This window comes from Gallus gallus, chromosome 1 (assembly GCF_016699485.2).
Source record: "Gallus gallus isolate bGalGal1 chromosome 1, bGalGal1.mat.broiler.GRCg7b, whole genome shotgun sequence".
NCBI lineage: Eukaryota > Metazoa > Chordata > Aves > Galliformes > Phasianidae > Gallus > Gallus gallus.
In genome coordinates, this window is record NC_052532.1 from 68,599,182 (window position 1) to 68,615,208 (window position 16,027).

Genomic DNA, 16,027 nt, shown 5'->3' on the forward strand with positions numbered 1-16,027 from the left:
CTGCATTCTGCTGATAGGTAACGTTGACACGTGCCAAAGTGGGATTTGTGCAGGCAGGTGGGGTGGCTGCCCAACTCAGCACACAGAACTGCTCAGCGACGCCCCACTCATTGACCACGGCCAAGGACAGAGTTTTTCAGAAGCATGAACTAATGAAGTGATTCATACTGTATGGAATTTATTCTGCAGTTCCTAATCAATTAATGAAGATGCGTGTAGTCGTTTCAGCACTATCCTATTTACTTTTCCTACGTATCCACTAAACGCTATACTAACAAAATTCCAAAACTAAAAAGACAGGGAGGTCAAAGTTCAGCCAAAGCTACTGCTCAGCTGTGTACCCACAGCACAGCCTTTGCCTGCATTTTTGTACACAATCCCATAACAAATGGCTGCTCTCTGATCTTCTTTAGAGCATTAAGAACCTCTCACAGGCAAGCAGCAAAGCTCAAGTGACTTTCTGAGCATCCTGTGTTACTGTCACAGGTCCCATAACAGCATAAGGAGCCTGTGCTCTGCTGGTGAGCCAGTGGTTGGCCAGCACTGCACTACGCACAGCCACAATGCAGCAGCACCTCTCGACTCTGAGCCCTGCCAGGGACTTACTTTCCTCCTTCCAAGATAACCTAGCACTGGTGTGACACTGAGCAGCTATGTGGAAAAGTTTCCTTCCACATGGGGACTACCTGCCAGTAATCACATGCTCCGAAGCATCCAAAAAACCAAGAAAAGTTCTATAGTTTACTGATAGCTCAAACCTTAGGAAAATCATATCCCTTCTACCAAAAAAAAAAAAAAAAAACCAAAACAAAAAACAACCCAAATTCACATCTTTTGCCTTATTTGACTGCTAGGTGGCAACAGTGAAACAAAAGGATTTGATGGAGGCGAAGATGGCAGTAGGCAGCTTAGGCAAGGCACAGGAACACCTCTGCAATGAGGTGGCTGCATGGGGATGGAGTCACCTAAAGGAGCCCCATGCCTCAGCGGGGCATCATCAGGCCTGTATCGGGCAGTGCAGTGCAACCCAGGCAGCACAACCCTGCACACACAGTGCTACCGCTGACCGTAATTTGAACGCGCACACTCACCACTCACACAAATTCAAAATACATAAAGCAAGGAAAAAAAAAGAGCAAGGACGTTGCTTGCAGGATGCGGGCCAAGGAGAAAGCTGCTTGGTGCATTTATTGACAACTCTGCAGTCCTGGCGCAGGTGGGAGAGCCGAGCTCCCACTCCGCACCCAAGGCACACGGTGGAGAAGAACATTTCCTGTGGTGACGGGTGGTGCTCCTCTCACTGCGAAGAGCCATCGGTGTTTCACACTTCCCCTTTCAGGAGCCTGACATTATTTGGACACCGCGGAAAGCACAAGTCGCGTGGATTCCTCTCAAAAAGTTGTTTATGTCTCTGCCGCTTCCTCCTCCTCTGTGACATCCACGTGGCTGTACTGCCTCCAGGCCTTCAGATTGCACTTTCGGAGAACCGCTCCCAGCTGTTTCCCAGGACCCACTTCATACGTGTATGGAAATTCCATTCCCTGCTTCCTCTGGTACATGGAATGCATAGTCTGCTCCCACAGCACGGGTGAGACGAGCTGCTTCACCAGCAGTTTCTGGATGTGCTTTGAGTGCATGTACTTTTTGCTGTCGACGTTGGAATAGACACAAATCAGTGGTTTCTGAATTTCGATGGACTTCAGGACTTCAGCCAGCGGCTCTACTGCTGGTTCCATGAGTCGTGTGTGGAAGGCACCACTGACCGGAAGCATTTTGGTACGTGTGAAGCTGAATTTTGGGGCGTTCTTCTGCAAAAACTCCAAAGCCTATAAGAAAGAGAGCAGTCACAGCCTGAAACAATAGAATTCCATGTGCTCACTCCACCAGAATGGCCTCTCCAGGCCCAGGGCAGTAGAGCCACTCCTCTCCTACCCAACCACCAAGCACACGCTGGGGAACAAAACCCATGAAGCAAATGCATAGGTTGTTCTGAAAGTAATGCCTCCTATTATTTCTACGGAAACTACAACAAAGAGCACAACAGCACTATTTGATAGAGCAAATTCTCAGCTACAAAACACTATTTTGCAACACAGTCCCCACCATTAGCTATGCATTTTTGCCAGTGATGAACAAGAGCCTGCATGCCGTGCTCATGAAAATCTGCACCAGCAGAGGTGACCTACGGTTGCTGTCACTACTGTTGAAACGTACCACCCTCTGCCTCCACGTGCTCACATCCACTGTTTGGTCCCTACAAATATTCAGCAAGTGTTGGTGAATGTCAATGGGTGCCATGTTCTCCACACAGAGGAATTCAATGACACACCTTTGCTTTATATGCACTTCCACGTCAGATGTCATTTTGTCAGACTGCCCCTCTGCTGCCATCTGTCACACAGCAGCAAAATGCAACACAATATTGGTGGGAAGATTCAGCCTCTACTGCCATACCAACAGCTGCCTCTGACATCGTGGGCCAACAAAATAAAATAGATGGCATTACTTTTGGAGTAGTTTTAATACATTACGTTTTAGTAAGCAGGTGCATCTCTTGCAGCAGTACCTGTATGTGCCCTGCGATGACTCTGCTATCCGGGAACAGGTAGTTGGAGATCTCGCACACGGGGTTGTCAATGCCCAGCGACTCACAGTGCCTACGGGCTTCCAGGCAGGCGTATTTGTAGTTGGCCTCTCGTCCGCCGATGACCGACAGCATCCCACTGGGGACGGCCTCCGCCGCCGCCTGCATGGCCTCAGCACGCACCTTCACAGCATAGAGTGCTGAGGGGAGAAGGGGACAGGTGAGTGTAGATGGGCAGCTCGCTCACGTTGGGAGTCAAAGTGACTCCACCACCTCCCTGGGCAGCCTGCGCCAATGCATCACTGCTCTTGCAGATGTATGTATTTTTTGTAATATCCAATCTGAACCTCCCCTGGTGCAGCTTGAGGCCATTACTTACTGTCCCATAACTAGTTTCCTGGGAGAAGAGGCCGACCCTGCCTCACTGTAACACAGTTGTAGAGAGCAATAAGATCTCCCCCGAGCCTCCCCTACTTCAAACTGAACAATCCCAGCTCCTTCAGCCGCTCCTCATAAGGCCTGTGCTCCACACCCCTCACCAGCTTTGTTGCCCTCCTCTGGACACGCTCCAGGGCCTCGACGTCTTTTTCCTACAGTGAGGGGTCCAAAACCGAACACAGTACTCGAGGTGCGGCCTCACCAGTACTGAGTACAGGGGGACGATCACCTCCCTGCTCCTGCTGGCAGCGCTATTTCTGATACAGGCCAGGATGCCGTTGGCCTTCTCGGCCACACTGCTGGCTCACGTTCAGACGGCCGTCGACTCCAGACCCTTTCCAAGGTTGGTGCTTTTAACGCGACGTTACGCGTATCAAAGCAAACCGTGGAAGCAGACAGCAAAACGCACCCCCCGACACGCACCTTCCGCGAAGTCCATGGCTCCGGCGAACACCAGCGCCGCGAACTCGCCCACGCTGTAGCCGGCGGCGGCCACGCAGCTCTCCACCACCTGCACAGACACGCGCGGCCGTCAGCGGGGCCGAGCCGGGAAGAGCCGCGGGGGGGAGCCCGCGGAGGAGCCGTGCGGCGGGAGCCGGGCCCGGGCGGCTCGGGGCACGGCCCGGCGGTCGCCGCCTACCTTAGGCTGCAGGTGGTTGAGCTTCTCTACGGCGGCCAGGGAGGCGACGAACACGGCGGGCTGGCAGTGCCGGGTGCGGTCCAGCTCGGCCCGCGGCCCCTCCAGGCAGAGCGAAAGCAGGTCGTAGCCCAGCACCTTCTCGGCCAGGCGGTACATGTCCCGCACGCCGGGGTAGCGCAGCAGCCCGCGGCCCATCCCCACGAACTGGCTGCCCTGCCCGGGGAACAGCAGCACCGCGCCCTCCCGCGGAGACCGCCGCTCCCGCCTCTCCCCCTCCGCCTCCCCCTCGCCCGGCTCCTCGTCCCCCACCGAGCTCTGCAGCAGCTCGCTCAGGCTCGCCGCCCGTTCCCCACCGCCTCGGAGCGAGCTGCCCCGCCGCCGCGCTGCGCCGCGCAGGACGCCGCGCCCGCTGCAGCCAGCGAGCCGCCATGTTGCCGCGGCCCAGCTGCCCATGGCCGCCGCCTGCCCGCCCGCGTTGCCCCGGGAACCGAGCGGCCCCGCCGCCCACGGCTCGCGCTGCGCCGCTCCGCGGCTCCTCCTTGGGGCGGGCACCGCGAGAGGGTGGGCCCTCGTGGCGGAGGAGGCGGTGGCGGCGCGGGACGCAGCGGAGGTAAGGGGCGGGCGGCCTCTGGTCGCGGGGGGTGCTGACGCTGAGCTGCCCCCGGCTCCGGCAGGGGATGAGGGAGGTGGGGGACTCACGTGCCGCGGTGCTGGGAGCCGGAACGGCTCGACACCTCCTGCTGGGACGTTTCCTCACGGGCGCCGGGAGGGGCTGGGTATTTTTCCTTAGGTTTCCAGGCAGTGGCTCTGGAACGGAACAAGATGCTGTATATTCGAGCGCCCAGCGGCGGGTTATTTAACAGGCGGGGAGACGCGCCGTGGCACGGTTGTAGCCGTGCCACGATTCTGAGTGGCCGAAGGTTACGAAAGGGCACCGCGCGGCGCCTCACGCTCCGCGGGCGGCTCCGAGACGCCGTGCTGCTCGGCTGGGCGGGGGGAACCGACCCGAGCTGCGCTGGGTGCCGTTGTCTTCCTCATGGGGACGACTTGGCTCGCTTTTCTGTCTCTGTGCTGCACTGCTCTCTTGGTTTCCTCAGTTGCTGGGGCTGCGGGCCCCTCAGCAAGCAGCTGAGATGCGGAGGGGCCTGTCCTGCTCCCGGGGAGCCCCGCTCTCCCTTTGGTTCCACGCGAAGGGCGCTGGCCGTGTTGCAGTGCTTGGGGCTCAGCTGTGTGGGTGGGCCGCCAACGGCCCACCGCTATGGAGGCGGCCCTCCAAGGGGTTCTCTTACACCACGCTCTGTCTGAAGAATTCCCAGGCCCGCACGGCGCCTACACGGGAAATAGCCAAGGGTATTTCTGGCAAACGCACCTGACGTTGCTCCAGCTATTACTGAAGTTTTTCAGGCAAGACTCCTTTGGGGCGGCAAAGTTCTGTACCGCAGGCTGTGACAAAACTTTGTCTTCAGTGCCACGGTTTCCCAGCAGCTAAAGCCATGGCAGACCTAAGAGGTTTATCGCTATCCATCAAGCACGCACCCCTTAATCCTTTGGGCAGCTATGTGACCTGGAGCCTTTCCCCACCGAGGGTGTGCCTGCTGCCTCTCAGACCTGGGTAGAAACTTACCGCCCTCAAGATAATACATTAGAGAGGGTGAGTATCTGTCTTGGGGGACCTCACTCCCAACTTCTGCAGCTTTGTCTCTACCTCAGCGTGCCCAGGACCACAGCTCCAGAGCCGTGTGGGTAACTTGGCCCCGCTGAGAGATTTTCCTTAGCACTGTTAATGCAATAGCTGTAACTGAAGGCCTGTGTGATTGGAAAGCCAGCACCAAGTTACTTAAGGGGATTAGTCAGAGGTTTATCAGAGCAGGGATATAACACTGCAATGGAAGCAGCTGTTCTCCTCTGCTTCTGCTCTCTGGCAGTGCTTGGGCTGGATAAGGGGGAGGGCACCCACCTGGCTCTGAGAGCTGCTCCTTCCCTCTGGAGGGCCTTTGGCAGCTCTGGGTCCTTCTTCACCAGCCTGAGGCATGTTGGCTCCTCTGTCACAGTACGTGTTGTTCTCCACACCCTGTTCTTTCTTGTACACAACCTTTTCCAGACAAAGGAGAAGACACGGAAAGCTTCCGCTTCAGTTTCTGTACGTTATGCCACCACAGGGAAACAACCTGCAAAAAGACAGAAGGCGGCAAGCTGTAATATTGCCCATTTTCCCCTTTATTTCTCCTGGTGCATTACAGAGCTGGAACTATCATTGGATGGGTCAGCTGCTTGGAATAGCCAGAAGCACTATTTTAACATTGGTTAAACAAAGTGGCCTGCTGCAGCCAGACTGGGGCTAAGCAGAAAATGGGCAGGATGACGAGGAAAACATCGCAGGGCAGAGATGAGAGGAAGGAACAGAAATAAGCTTCTGTTAAGTGTGTTGAGGGAGTAAGGATCTCCAGCTGCGGTGGTTTAGCAGCGGAGATCAAATTGTCTGCATGCTGCAGATGCCATCCACAGTCATCCTGGTTTCTTCAGTATGGAAATCAGGGTGCAAAAGTATTGTGCAACCAGCTCTCCCTGCAGTGGAGCTGGGACCCGACTGTGAAAGCGGTGTAGGTTGTGTAATGGATGCAGCTGGAAGGGCTGCGCTAGCATACCTGTGCCAGGTAGGTTATCGCTAAGTAACTTCATGTGTCTGTACGTGCTTAGAAGTCAGGATGTGCCCCAAACAAAACGAATTAGAGAAGGAAAGCTGTCTGTTTCGCAGTCTGGATGTTTCCAAATGCAGAACCTGGGTATCTGTGAGCACAGGGCACAAGTGGCTGAAGGATCCCATCAGGTTTGCACGGCTGTCCCTCCCTATCATCTCAGCTGTGTGGGGTGGCTGGGAGCCTGCCTTTGGCCCTGATGAGTTCCTGCAAACATCAGGCAAACATATGTAATTCCAAATGAGTAATTCCAGTTATAAACAACAACAGCATTATTAATGTTAAAAAAAAAATAATCCTAATTGTCTCATCATAGTTAATCATAAAAACTTAGATGGTTTTCAGGCCTAAATCTGCAAGCATCATGCTTAATTCAGACAAAGCTGGGTAGGAGGCTACATTGAAACAAAGGCAGGGCTGGTTTGAAAGCAGGGCTTTGTGAACCCTTCGACTCCATTACTCTCAGGAATTTCCTGGGCATGCCATGCACAGAGCAGATCTGATGCTGCACTGCACAGTTGGGACTGGGCTGCAAGCCGTGTGTGGTGAAAGGTTAGAAGTGAAACTGTATTAGCACAAGCTTTTCTGAGATCAGATTGCATCACTCACACCCCTTCAACATGTTTTCTCCTCTCTTTGTCGCCTTGCATTGGGGTTTTGCACATTGCACCTTCTGTCACGTGTGCCTGTCACTGCTGCCTGATCCTTTGCCATTCCAGTCCCAGCTTCTTTGTTCTGCTCCAGCACATCTCTGCTGTTTGATCACTCCCTCACTGAAAATGTGTACCGAGTAACCAAAGATGGACACAGCTTCTTCCAGACTTAACCAGTGTGACTCCATGAGTCAGCTGTTGCTACGTATGGGCAATTGATGCTGGAATTTAGCTTCTGAGGAGTTAAATACAGAACTCCACTGCTGATAGACAGCTGTGTGCTACCCAGCCGACCCTCTGGCACACTGCAACTGTGCTGCACAGCTCTGTGTGATGCAAGAGAGCGTTTTGCAATGCTGGCAAGTCCTGAGAAATGCTGTTGGGAAACATAGTATGTAATTAGTAATAACAGTCAAAAGAATAGGACACCAACAGTCAATTCAAACCAGTACATTCCACTTCTTCACTTCTGGATCTTCCCATCTCCTGTTCACGCACAGCATTGGTTGCCCTGTTTCTATGCTTTGTGCCTTCCCCATTTCTGTTTGCCCTCCTCATTTCTTCTCTTGTTACTCAGTGTTTCCTCCAACATACGGAGGGACAGGTTTGAAGCTTCGTCATTTAGTCACTGACTGCAGCAGAGCAGTATGTTTCCAATCTGATGGCATTCAGCACTTCCAGCCTGCAAACCGTGTTGGGCCTTTCCTCCCGGGGGAGAAGCTGACAGAAGGAACAACGCCTGACACAGCCCAGCTGCAGGAAACTGCCCTGATGCTTCTGTGGCCAAACGAAGTATAAAGCCCCTGAGGTCATCGCTTATCGCTCTGGGAAACCTACTGGCGTTGGATGAGTGTGCCGGGGCAGCAGAGCTGACCAGCACCTTTGAGGTGTGTGACCAGAACTAAGCCCCACTGTGCTCTTCTTACTCACATTGTGAGCAGCGGTGTAACGACTGGTGAGATCTGAGCTTTCAGCTTCTAACGCAACCTTTGGGAATCACCATCTGAGGACAACCACAGAAGACCAAGGTGTGGGAGAACACCTTAACTCCTTTGCTCCATGTAAGACAGCCCATGGTAAAGCAGCAGGAGGGACACGAGGCAGGAAGTGCAGCAGTGACCACAGCACAGAGCTATGCGGATCTTTTCCTCCCTTCCTTGCAGTCCATTCTCCACCCAAGACCCACTGCTGATCCAGCAGGCTAGTGCATTGTTCTCCCTCCCCAGTTCTCCCCAGCTCCGTTCTGCATTTGGCACTGCTTGTTTGTCTTTTGCCTTGCACCACTTCACCGTTCTGTTCGGGTTTTGACAGCTTTACTGCTTTGTTTGCTGTCATTTTCGTTCCTTCCCACTCCTTCCCTCCTACAGCTCTCCCCTGAGGCAGCCCCACCGCCTACACGACCTTTCTTGTTAACTCCTTACAGACTTCCCCACCCTGCATGCTTCTCCCATCCCTCTGTGCTTCTCTGCCTGCAAATCTCTGCTTTGCACCTACCACCAGAAGTGTGTGTGATCCTACTCAGCCTTGTGGCCCCAGCTACCGAAATTAAATTAATCCTCATTACATCTGCTGGGCAGAGTGAGAAGACCATTGTGCAGGAGGTGTCCCTTGCTGGCCTGCCTCCTTCCTGTTCTCTGCATGAAAACACACGGTGCCAGCAGAGCTCTGACAGTTGACGCCATCAGTGCAGCATCCTATCCTTAAGCACATCTGCTACCAGTGGCATTTATTCTGCCCCACTGCCTGTCTCCTCATTTGCACCAGACACAGCTGTACCAACAAAACCTTCAGGCACAGGCCCAGGCAAAGTGCCACGACAACAACAGGACACCCTCCTTTGGAGTATCTCCAAGTACTGGCTGCCCTACAGCTTTCTCCTGGGGTTTCCACAGCCCCAGGGCTCCCACTGCCTCCTGCGGTCTCCCTTGTGATTCCTTCCTGCTGCCTGCCCTCCCACCTAACAGATTAACAGGAATTGGGTGTGTGTGACAGCGGTATATTTGAAAAACAATGCGTTTCAGTTCTGCCCTTTTTATCGTACCTCTCATCTATTTGCATTTTAGCAACCTAAACACCAATCTTTTGGCCAGAAAAATGGCAACCAAGTTTTTCCCTGCATACTCCCTTACTCTTTGTATTGGTGCCCATACAGTAACACAAGCAGCTCGGCTACCAGGGTGAGTCATCACTTCGTGTTACTTCCGCAGGCAAATTTAATCCTGCACACCATATGGGTTTGGCAGCCAAGATGGCTCCAACTGATAGCCTGCTTCAGGAAGAAGCCAGCGCTACATTCTCCACCTATCCACTGAGATTATCATCCTCTCTGGTGCATTATTTTGTGCAGTTTCTCAAGCATCTGCTACTTATCACATCCATCTCACCGCTCACTGGGCACCTCCAAGGCTAACAGTGCAATGCAACGTATAGAACTATTTTGCTTGAGCACAGGCAAGCACACGCTGCGTTATTCCCGAGTGCACCACTCCAGTGAGCAAATGGAGCTCTTACTGAATACAGAAATGCAAGTTTCTATCAGACTGCATTATTCCTCTGGTATACTCAAGTGAGAACAGTGACGTAGGTAAAACTCAGTACCCTTACTGCACAAAGCTGAGAAGGAAATGAAAGCTCAAAAAAGCCAGAAAGTAAATGATAGTTTCCTATACAGAGGTGAGTATTGTCCAGTGAAGCCCATACAAGATCCATTAATTTCAGCTGCACTGAGTGACAAGAGTAGGCTGTGGTCAGATCCTACGCGTGTATACTTCTAAAATCTGCCTAAAAAACATGGAATACTTCAGTTGTTTCCTTTTAAAATTACTCTGCCAATCCACTTTTTTGGGTTTGTTTCAGATTCAGTCCCAATGGAAGTGGTACCAGCCTGGGCCTCAGCTGTGGGTTTCACTCTCCTGCCCCACGCAGGAGGAGTTTTAGGAAGCAAGATAACCAGAAGGGAAATCCCAGTGTGGTATGAATCTCTGCGGAAGCCGTCCTGGTGTCCCCCTAACTGGGTGTTTGCTCCAGTTTGGGGAACTCTCTATACATCTATGGGGTATGTTTCTTGCATCGTATCAATACATTTATGTGATCTCCAAGTTGCACATTATATAATGCTAGACTAGAAAACTATTACTCTATTTCTGTTGCTTGTACATCTGCAAGAAACTGTGCCGAGCTGCCTGTCTAGCAGGTCACAGCATGTTTGGGGAAGCTGTGTGTGGCCACACTTTGTATGTAGAACTGTCCACTTCAAAAGCAGGAGTTGAAAAGCTGCCATTCATCTGCTTTCCTCATTCATTCTGAGAGGAAGACCTGCCAAGCTGGCAGCAGGGAAGTGAGGCGGCTCCAGGATTTCTTCTCTGCATGTCCTTCAGTAGTTTAGGAAGTGAAAAACAAAAGGGAGAGGTGAGAGGACCGGGACAGAACTGTTTTAACATAGCCCAATTAAAATAAAGCCCAAATCAAAACTAATACACACACAGTCTTTCAGCTTAACTGCCAGGCTGTTAAGTTGTAGAGGTCTGAAACCCTCTGCTGTCTCCTTGGGTACCTGTGGGAATGGTATTCGGCCTCGTGATTCCCTGTTCTTCTGCCAGTAATTGCTGTGCTGTCAAGTGTTTTAAAGCAGTTAAATAAGAGAGACCCGTTCTTTTCCAACACTGTGTCCTTATCCCGCAGGTTAACTTAAATACTACAACTCCCATTGCATAATACAGCAATGATCCAGTATCTGAAAACATACCCGGATGTGTAAGGGAGCTGATTTAACATTCTCTCATTTTGGTTTACTTCTCTGGAAATAAAGGCTTTGTAATTTTTACAGATTCACATGCTCTTTTCTGTCTGTATTCTTTCTTCTTTCCTCTTCTCACAGGGTACGTGTGTATATTTATTTAATTGCTCTTTGCTCGTGTGTGTTCAGAGTTAGAATTTGGGTTGCTGTCCCTCGGATAAAAAATGCCTTTTCTCAGAGAGACAAGAGCTGAGGGGCTTCCTTCAAGCTGACTGTACAATCTGTAAACTCATTTCTTGAATTCTCATCATAAGTCTGGACATCACATTAAATCTTTTAAAAACCACTTGCTTTGGTAATACCAAAAGCAAGCAATATGTTCTGAGGTAAGTGGTTTCAGCTACACACTATATACATCTAGCTGACTGAAAATGTATTCATCATCGGGCATTTGCTTCCATAACCTGCCATGAATACACACATCCCTTGGAATGGTTAAGACTTCTCGTTCCTATAGAATCTGAGAATATTAAAAGCAATAAATAATTAAAAACAAGGTTTAAAAAGCTTTCAAGGCTGCATTGTGTAGTCTTTATGAAAGACATGACCACAAAGCAAGCCTGGGTCACCGTCTGGGTCAAAGATGACTGAGATGTGTAGACTGCAGCAGCTTAAAAGTTCACTGCCACAGAAACACATTTGAGCCCCCTGCTGTTCAGCAAGTGCACAGTGCAGTTCACACACTTAGCAGACTCCTATGAGAAGGTGGAATCTCTACCAGTTACTACTTCTCAAACAGGTGTATAATTCCAAGTGTTGGCATTTTGTCCATGGGACTCTTGGAATGACTGTGTAGTCAATAGCGTTAGTATGTGTAATGGAAAAGTCAAATGAACAGAAGAGTCTTGGGTGACGAGTACTCACTTTTCATAGAATCATAGAATCACCAAGGTTGGAAAAGACCCACAGGATCACCCAGTCCAACCATCCACCCATTACCAATGGTTCTCATTAAACCATGTCCCTCAACACAACATCCAAACATTCCTTGAACACCTCCAGGGTCGGTGACTCCACCACCTCTCTGGGCAGCCCATTCCAGTGCCTGACCACCCTTTCAGAGAAGCAGTATTTCCTAACGTCCAGCCTGAACCTCCCCTGGCACAGCTTGGAGCCATTCCCTCTCGTCCTATCACTGACACCATCCACATTCATGCATGTACTTTGGGATGTTACTCATTTTCTCCATTCCCATCTCAATTCCTGCTTCTAAACTCATTTCCATCTATTTAAAAAGGTTTCTTCCAAAGAGATTTTTAAACCATCCTCTCTCAGTACTGACAATAACAGTTTTTTCCTCTCTTTAGAGACCTACCTTTTACCTTCAAAAGTCTTTGACTTGCTTCCACTTCAACGCAGCATTCTCCATTAAGACTGAAATCAGCAAGTTATCTGCTTTTCTGCACCCAGAAATGAGAACTCAGGCAGAACAGGGAATATTTCTCTCCATCTTGCTGTCTGCAGCAGATAATCAACCCTTCGCAGTCAGCCATTCTGTCAGGTAGTGCCAGGACTTTTCCAAGTGAGTTTAGACTCTGACTCTGAAGTGATTTCATTTGTTGAAGAAAACGTGGCCGCTTTCTAACCACCATACCGGACGATACCTTGCATTTGCTTTCTTCAGATACGGCTCCTACCTGGTGTGGAAGGAACTGGGGGGCTTCACTGAAAAGGCAGCGGTTCCTCTGGGCCTGTATGCAGGGCAGCTGGCATTAAACTGGGCGTGGACTCCCATATTTTTTGGAGCTCACAAAATGGGATGGGTAAGTGTTTGTTTCTTCAGCATATGCTTTTGCAGTCATTTGCAAGGTGATGAGGCTAAAACCTGCATCGTGATTTTTTCGCTCTGAAACGGAACCTGATTTGTATCGTCAGTATAGAAGACAGCTTGCAGAAGTCTGCTGCCGTTCTTACTGCATGCCAGCAGCCACCTGTGAGAATTTACAACACCCTTAAACGATTAGATTACAAGTAGCTCTTTCTGACACCCTTTGATAAGAGCTTTCTGTGACTACAAAATGTAAACATTTATGCCTTAGCAAAATTCCTAGGTATCTCTTTGGCAAACAGCAGCGATAAGCAGCTTATCATTACTCACGTAATCAGCATCTGGTTTAGACAAGACCAGCTTTCTGCATGCTGAAGAAAAACAGCCCACCTCAAAAATAAAAAATTGTGTTGAAATATGATGGGCCTGGCTCTCTAAATACAAGAGCAATGTTTTAATAGCAGGATGCTTTGCAACCCGTAATTAATTCAACCACACCACATCTCCTTGGGCAGCATCTATAGCACAAAGACACCGAGTGAGGTTATGTGGCTAAGAGACAGTTTCTGCTACTGAGAGGAAAAAGAAAAAACAGAGGAGTACGGATGAGAAGGATTTTGTCTGCTCCCAGCTCTGACTGTTGTATCTTTGTATCAGTTGGTTCAACTCCTAACTCAGCAGAGATCTTTTTGCTAGCTGTGTCCTGAGAAGTCAGCTCATACACGGAGCTGCAAAAGTGGAAGGAGCCACACAAATACCGTCTAGTTAAGAAAACGCTACAAGGAAAAGGGCACTAACCACCTGCCTGTGTTTTAGGGGCTGGCGACTCTCCTGCTCACAACTGGTACAGCGACAGCTACCACTGCTTCCTGGTATCACATCAACAGAACAGCTGCTTATTTGATGGTCCCGTATTTAGCTTGGCTAACCATGGCTTCTGTGCTCAACTACCGCATCTGGAAAGACAATCGCAACAAGAAATCTGAATAAACAGCATTCAGCCTGAAACATCCTTTTGCTCCAAGAATCTTCTAAAGCAAGTTATGCCTTACTTACTATTTTTTTAGCTGAACTATTTACACCACGTTATGATCTGACACTGCAAGCCTTGTTTTAAACAAACGTGCCTTGAGTAGGCGTGTCTCAAAGGTTGCACAAAGTTTGCAGCAAATTAAATGACGGTGCACATCAGAAGGTACCGGTTTTCGGTATTGCAGCATCACATTTTATAGGACAAACAGCATTTTAACTATTACCAGAAATAAGCACCAACTGCAACTTCATTCGGAGGAAGAAATCCAGCTTCCAGAAGGCTGCTCCTGGCAGTCACAAGCGTGACTGTGGTCTGAATCGGTCCTGTCTACCACCAAGCGTGGTGCCTTACAGTCTCACTGCAGCAGCCGCGTCTTCTGATCACTGTACTCTGCAAATGTTTAAGACCACATCTTTTTCACAGTTTGCGCCATCCTGCTTGGAAGCACTGTACAATCTCGAGTGTCAGATAAACATATTAAACTACACGTAAACTTACTTGTCCTCCACTGTTTCTGTTGTTACTGGAAGGTTTTGGACAAAAAAATGCGAGAGGCAACAGGATGCTGTAGCCTAAAGGGGGCCCCTTCCTCCTCTCAGCATTACAATGGGCGAGACAGAACAGCAAATTCAGAGCATTTAAAAGCCAGCAGCACCCAAATATTCAGCAGCTGTCTGTACATACCTCTGGCAGCCCCAGCAACACGGGCCAAAGGGCACCCACACGTGCTGTGTTCACCATTGAGGCCCTGTCGGTGGAGCAAGAAGCCAGGCTGTGGGCAGGCTGCGTACACAGGTACTGGAGTTGTCTCCTACCTGCACCTTCTCATTTTAGCTGCTTAGGAGTGGAAACTGGGATTCTTCCTCTCCGGGATTATGGTAGCTGACACAGTAAGGCCTGAGATGCTTAAATCACCCAGCTGCTTCCTAAAAGGAAGGTAAAAGAAACAAAAAACCTTTGTCTAGATGCCTAACAGCTTTTTGGCTCACAGCTTGTGGTCTCACCACACAAATCTTAACTACTTTTGTTTGGTCATTCTTCTGGTTCGCTAAACGTGATGCTGCTGTTCCCTTTGCGATGAAGGAAACTTCCTTCCCCCCAGGCTAGATCCAGCCTCTGTTACTTCTTTTCAAGTACTTCCGAGGCAGAAAGTGCCTTTTGCTTTCCTACAAGTCACACAGCATCTGCCCTCTTAGATCCAGTCTCAAGCACCTGTTGCAACATTCAACACCAACCAAACTTCCTTCTGCACAGTTAGGAGTCACAGCACCTGCGTTAAAGAAATACAGCTGGAATGCTCATTCACAACTTCAGAGTAACGGGGAACTTCTGACTTACGGAGACTGACGTACAGCTGTCAGCACCGCTGGTGGCTGACTCGTGCGGCTCTGCCTCCAGCCTCACCTGCAGCATGGCAGAGCCCTCACAGACAGGCGGTTTATCCCTCTGCTCAGCGTTTTAGTTGACTAAACAAAGCAGGCTTCTGAAGAAGACCACCTTGAAATAGCCTAAACAACCTTTTCCTTCCTTATTGTAAGGGACGGCACGTTGCTTATTTGGAAAGCACGAAGCAAAGTTTAGATCATTTTATACAACTCGGTAGTTTTAATTTGCTCTCAAGCAGATTCTGATAGCTGCAGCTAGGTAAAAAAGTACTACGTGCACTTCATGGGAGAGAGAACGACTTCTATAAACTGCTCACACATACAAAGCAACATAACATGGCCTAAAATCGCTTAATTTCCGCCCGTTACTCGCTGATCTGAGAGGAGATCAGGAATGATTAGCTTGAAATTAACACCTCATTCCCAAGCAGGTCTGTCTTACGCCCTTAACTTTACAGTCCAAAGACCGTTCAGGCTTCTCGTTTCCTCAGACCATTTCTTTAGGCTTCTGCCTTTTGTCGCTGCTCTGGACATGACAGCCCTCCCAGTTTCTGCCTGACACCTCCTCAGAAATCCAGTTTCTCTCTTTCAAGGCTAAGCTGAGGATGAGAGCCAGCCATAACAAGGATCCTAACAGTACCGTATAATCAAGAAATGTGCAGAGCCATCAGATACTCCAATTTCAGATCCCCTGTAGTTTACTTCACTGAAATACATTTTCATGGGAGAAACACATAATATCATCCTTCTGTCCTTGGTCAAAGCACTTGAAGTAAATTAGTCCATTCCACTCCTTGAGAATACTTCATCTTCGTTCAGTGGGTCAGAAATGAGATGCTAACAGTTCAGATTCCTTTCCCCCCCCTACTTTATAGCATTTGTATGCACAAAGAACTCAAAATTAACACAGACCAATGACTTTGTGCACAGATTTCAGCAGATGCTGAACAGCTTTTGGAAAACTACCAGGACCTTTTACTGATCTTTCCCCCACCTCCCTCATTCAAGCTTCATACCCTTCCTTTTCAATAAAC

At 49.8% G+C, this 16,027-nt stretch overlaps 2 protein-coding genes across 5 annotated transcripts; one reads left to right on the forward strand and one right to left on the reverse strand.

The window, feature by feature from the left end:
- Positions 1 to 1,148: 1,148 nt before the first annotated feature.
- Positions 1,149 to 4,126, reverse strand: MCAT (malonyl-CoA-acyl carrier protein transacylase). The gene is made up of 4 exons (XM_015291298.4): positions 3,663 to 4,126; positions 3,446 to 3,533; positions 2,567 to 2,784; positions 1,149 to 1,826 (listed from the first exon to the last, which is right to left on the reverse strand). The coding sequence occupies exons 1-4, from the start codon at positions 4,113 to 4,115 to the stop codon at positions 1,404 to 1,406; spliced, it is 1,182 nt and encodes a 393-aa protein (XP_015146784.1). The 5' UTR covers positions 4,116 to 4,126; the 3' UTR covers positions 1,149 to 1,403.
- TSPO (translocator protein) lies at positions 4,091 to 14,105 on the forward strand. Of its 4 annotated transcripts, XM_046939563.1 has the most exons (5): positions 4,222 to 4,272; positions 5,218 to 5,313; positions 9,868 to 10,066; positions 12,432 to 12,570; positions 13,392 to 14,105. In XM_046939563.1, exons 3-5 carry the CDS (start codon positions 9,879 to 9,881, stop codon positions 13,563 to 13,565), a joined length of 501 nt encoding a protein of 166 aa, XP_046795519.1. In that variant the 5' UTR covers positions 4,222 to 4,272; positions 5,218 to 5,313; positions 9,868 to 9,878; the 3' UTR covers positions 13,566 to 14,105.
- Positions 14,106 to 16,027: the final 1,922 nt, after the last annotated feature.

Excerpts from the sequence above, each read along its gene's own strand:
- MCAT (XM_015291298.4), bottom strand. The coding sequence starts at position 4,115 with ATGGGCAGCTGGGCCGCGGCAACATGGCGGCTCGCTGGCTGCAGCGGG. Across the intron at positions 3,534-3,662 it reads TCAACCACCTGCAGCCTAAG|GTGGTGGAGAGCTGCGTGGC; the intron begins GTAGGCGGCGAC and ends GTGTCTGTGCAG. Across the intron at positions 1,827-2,566 it reads TCATCGCAGGGCACATACAG|GCTTTGGAGTTTTTGCAGAA; the intron begins GTACTGCTGCAA and ends TCTTTCTTATAG.
- TSPO (XM_046939563.1), top strand. The coding sequence starts at position 9,879 with ATGGAAGTGGTACCAGCCTGGGCCTCAGCTGTGGGTTTCACTCTCCTG. Across the intron at positions 10,067-12,431 it reads ACTCTCTATACATCTATGGG|ATACGGCTCCTACCTGGTGT; the intron begins GTATGTTTCTTG and ends TGCTTTCTTCAG. Across the intron at positions 12,571-13,391 it reads GAGCTCACAAAATGGGATGG|GGGCTGGCGACTCTCCTGCT; the intron begins GTAAGTGTTTGT and ends CCTGTGTTTTAG.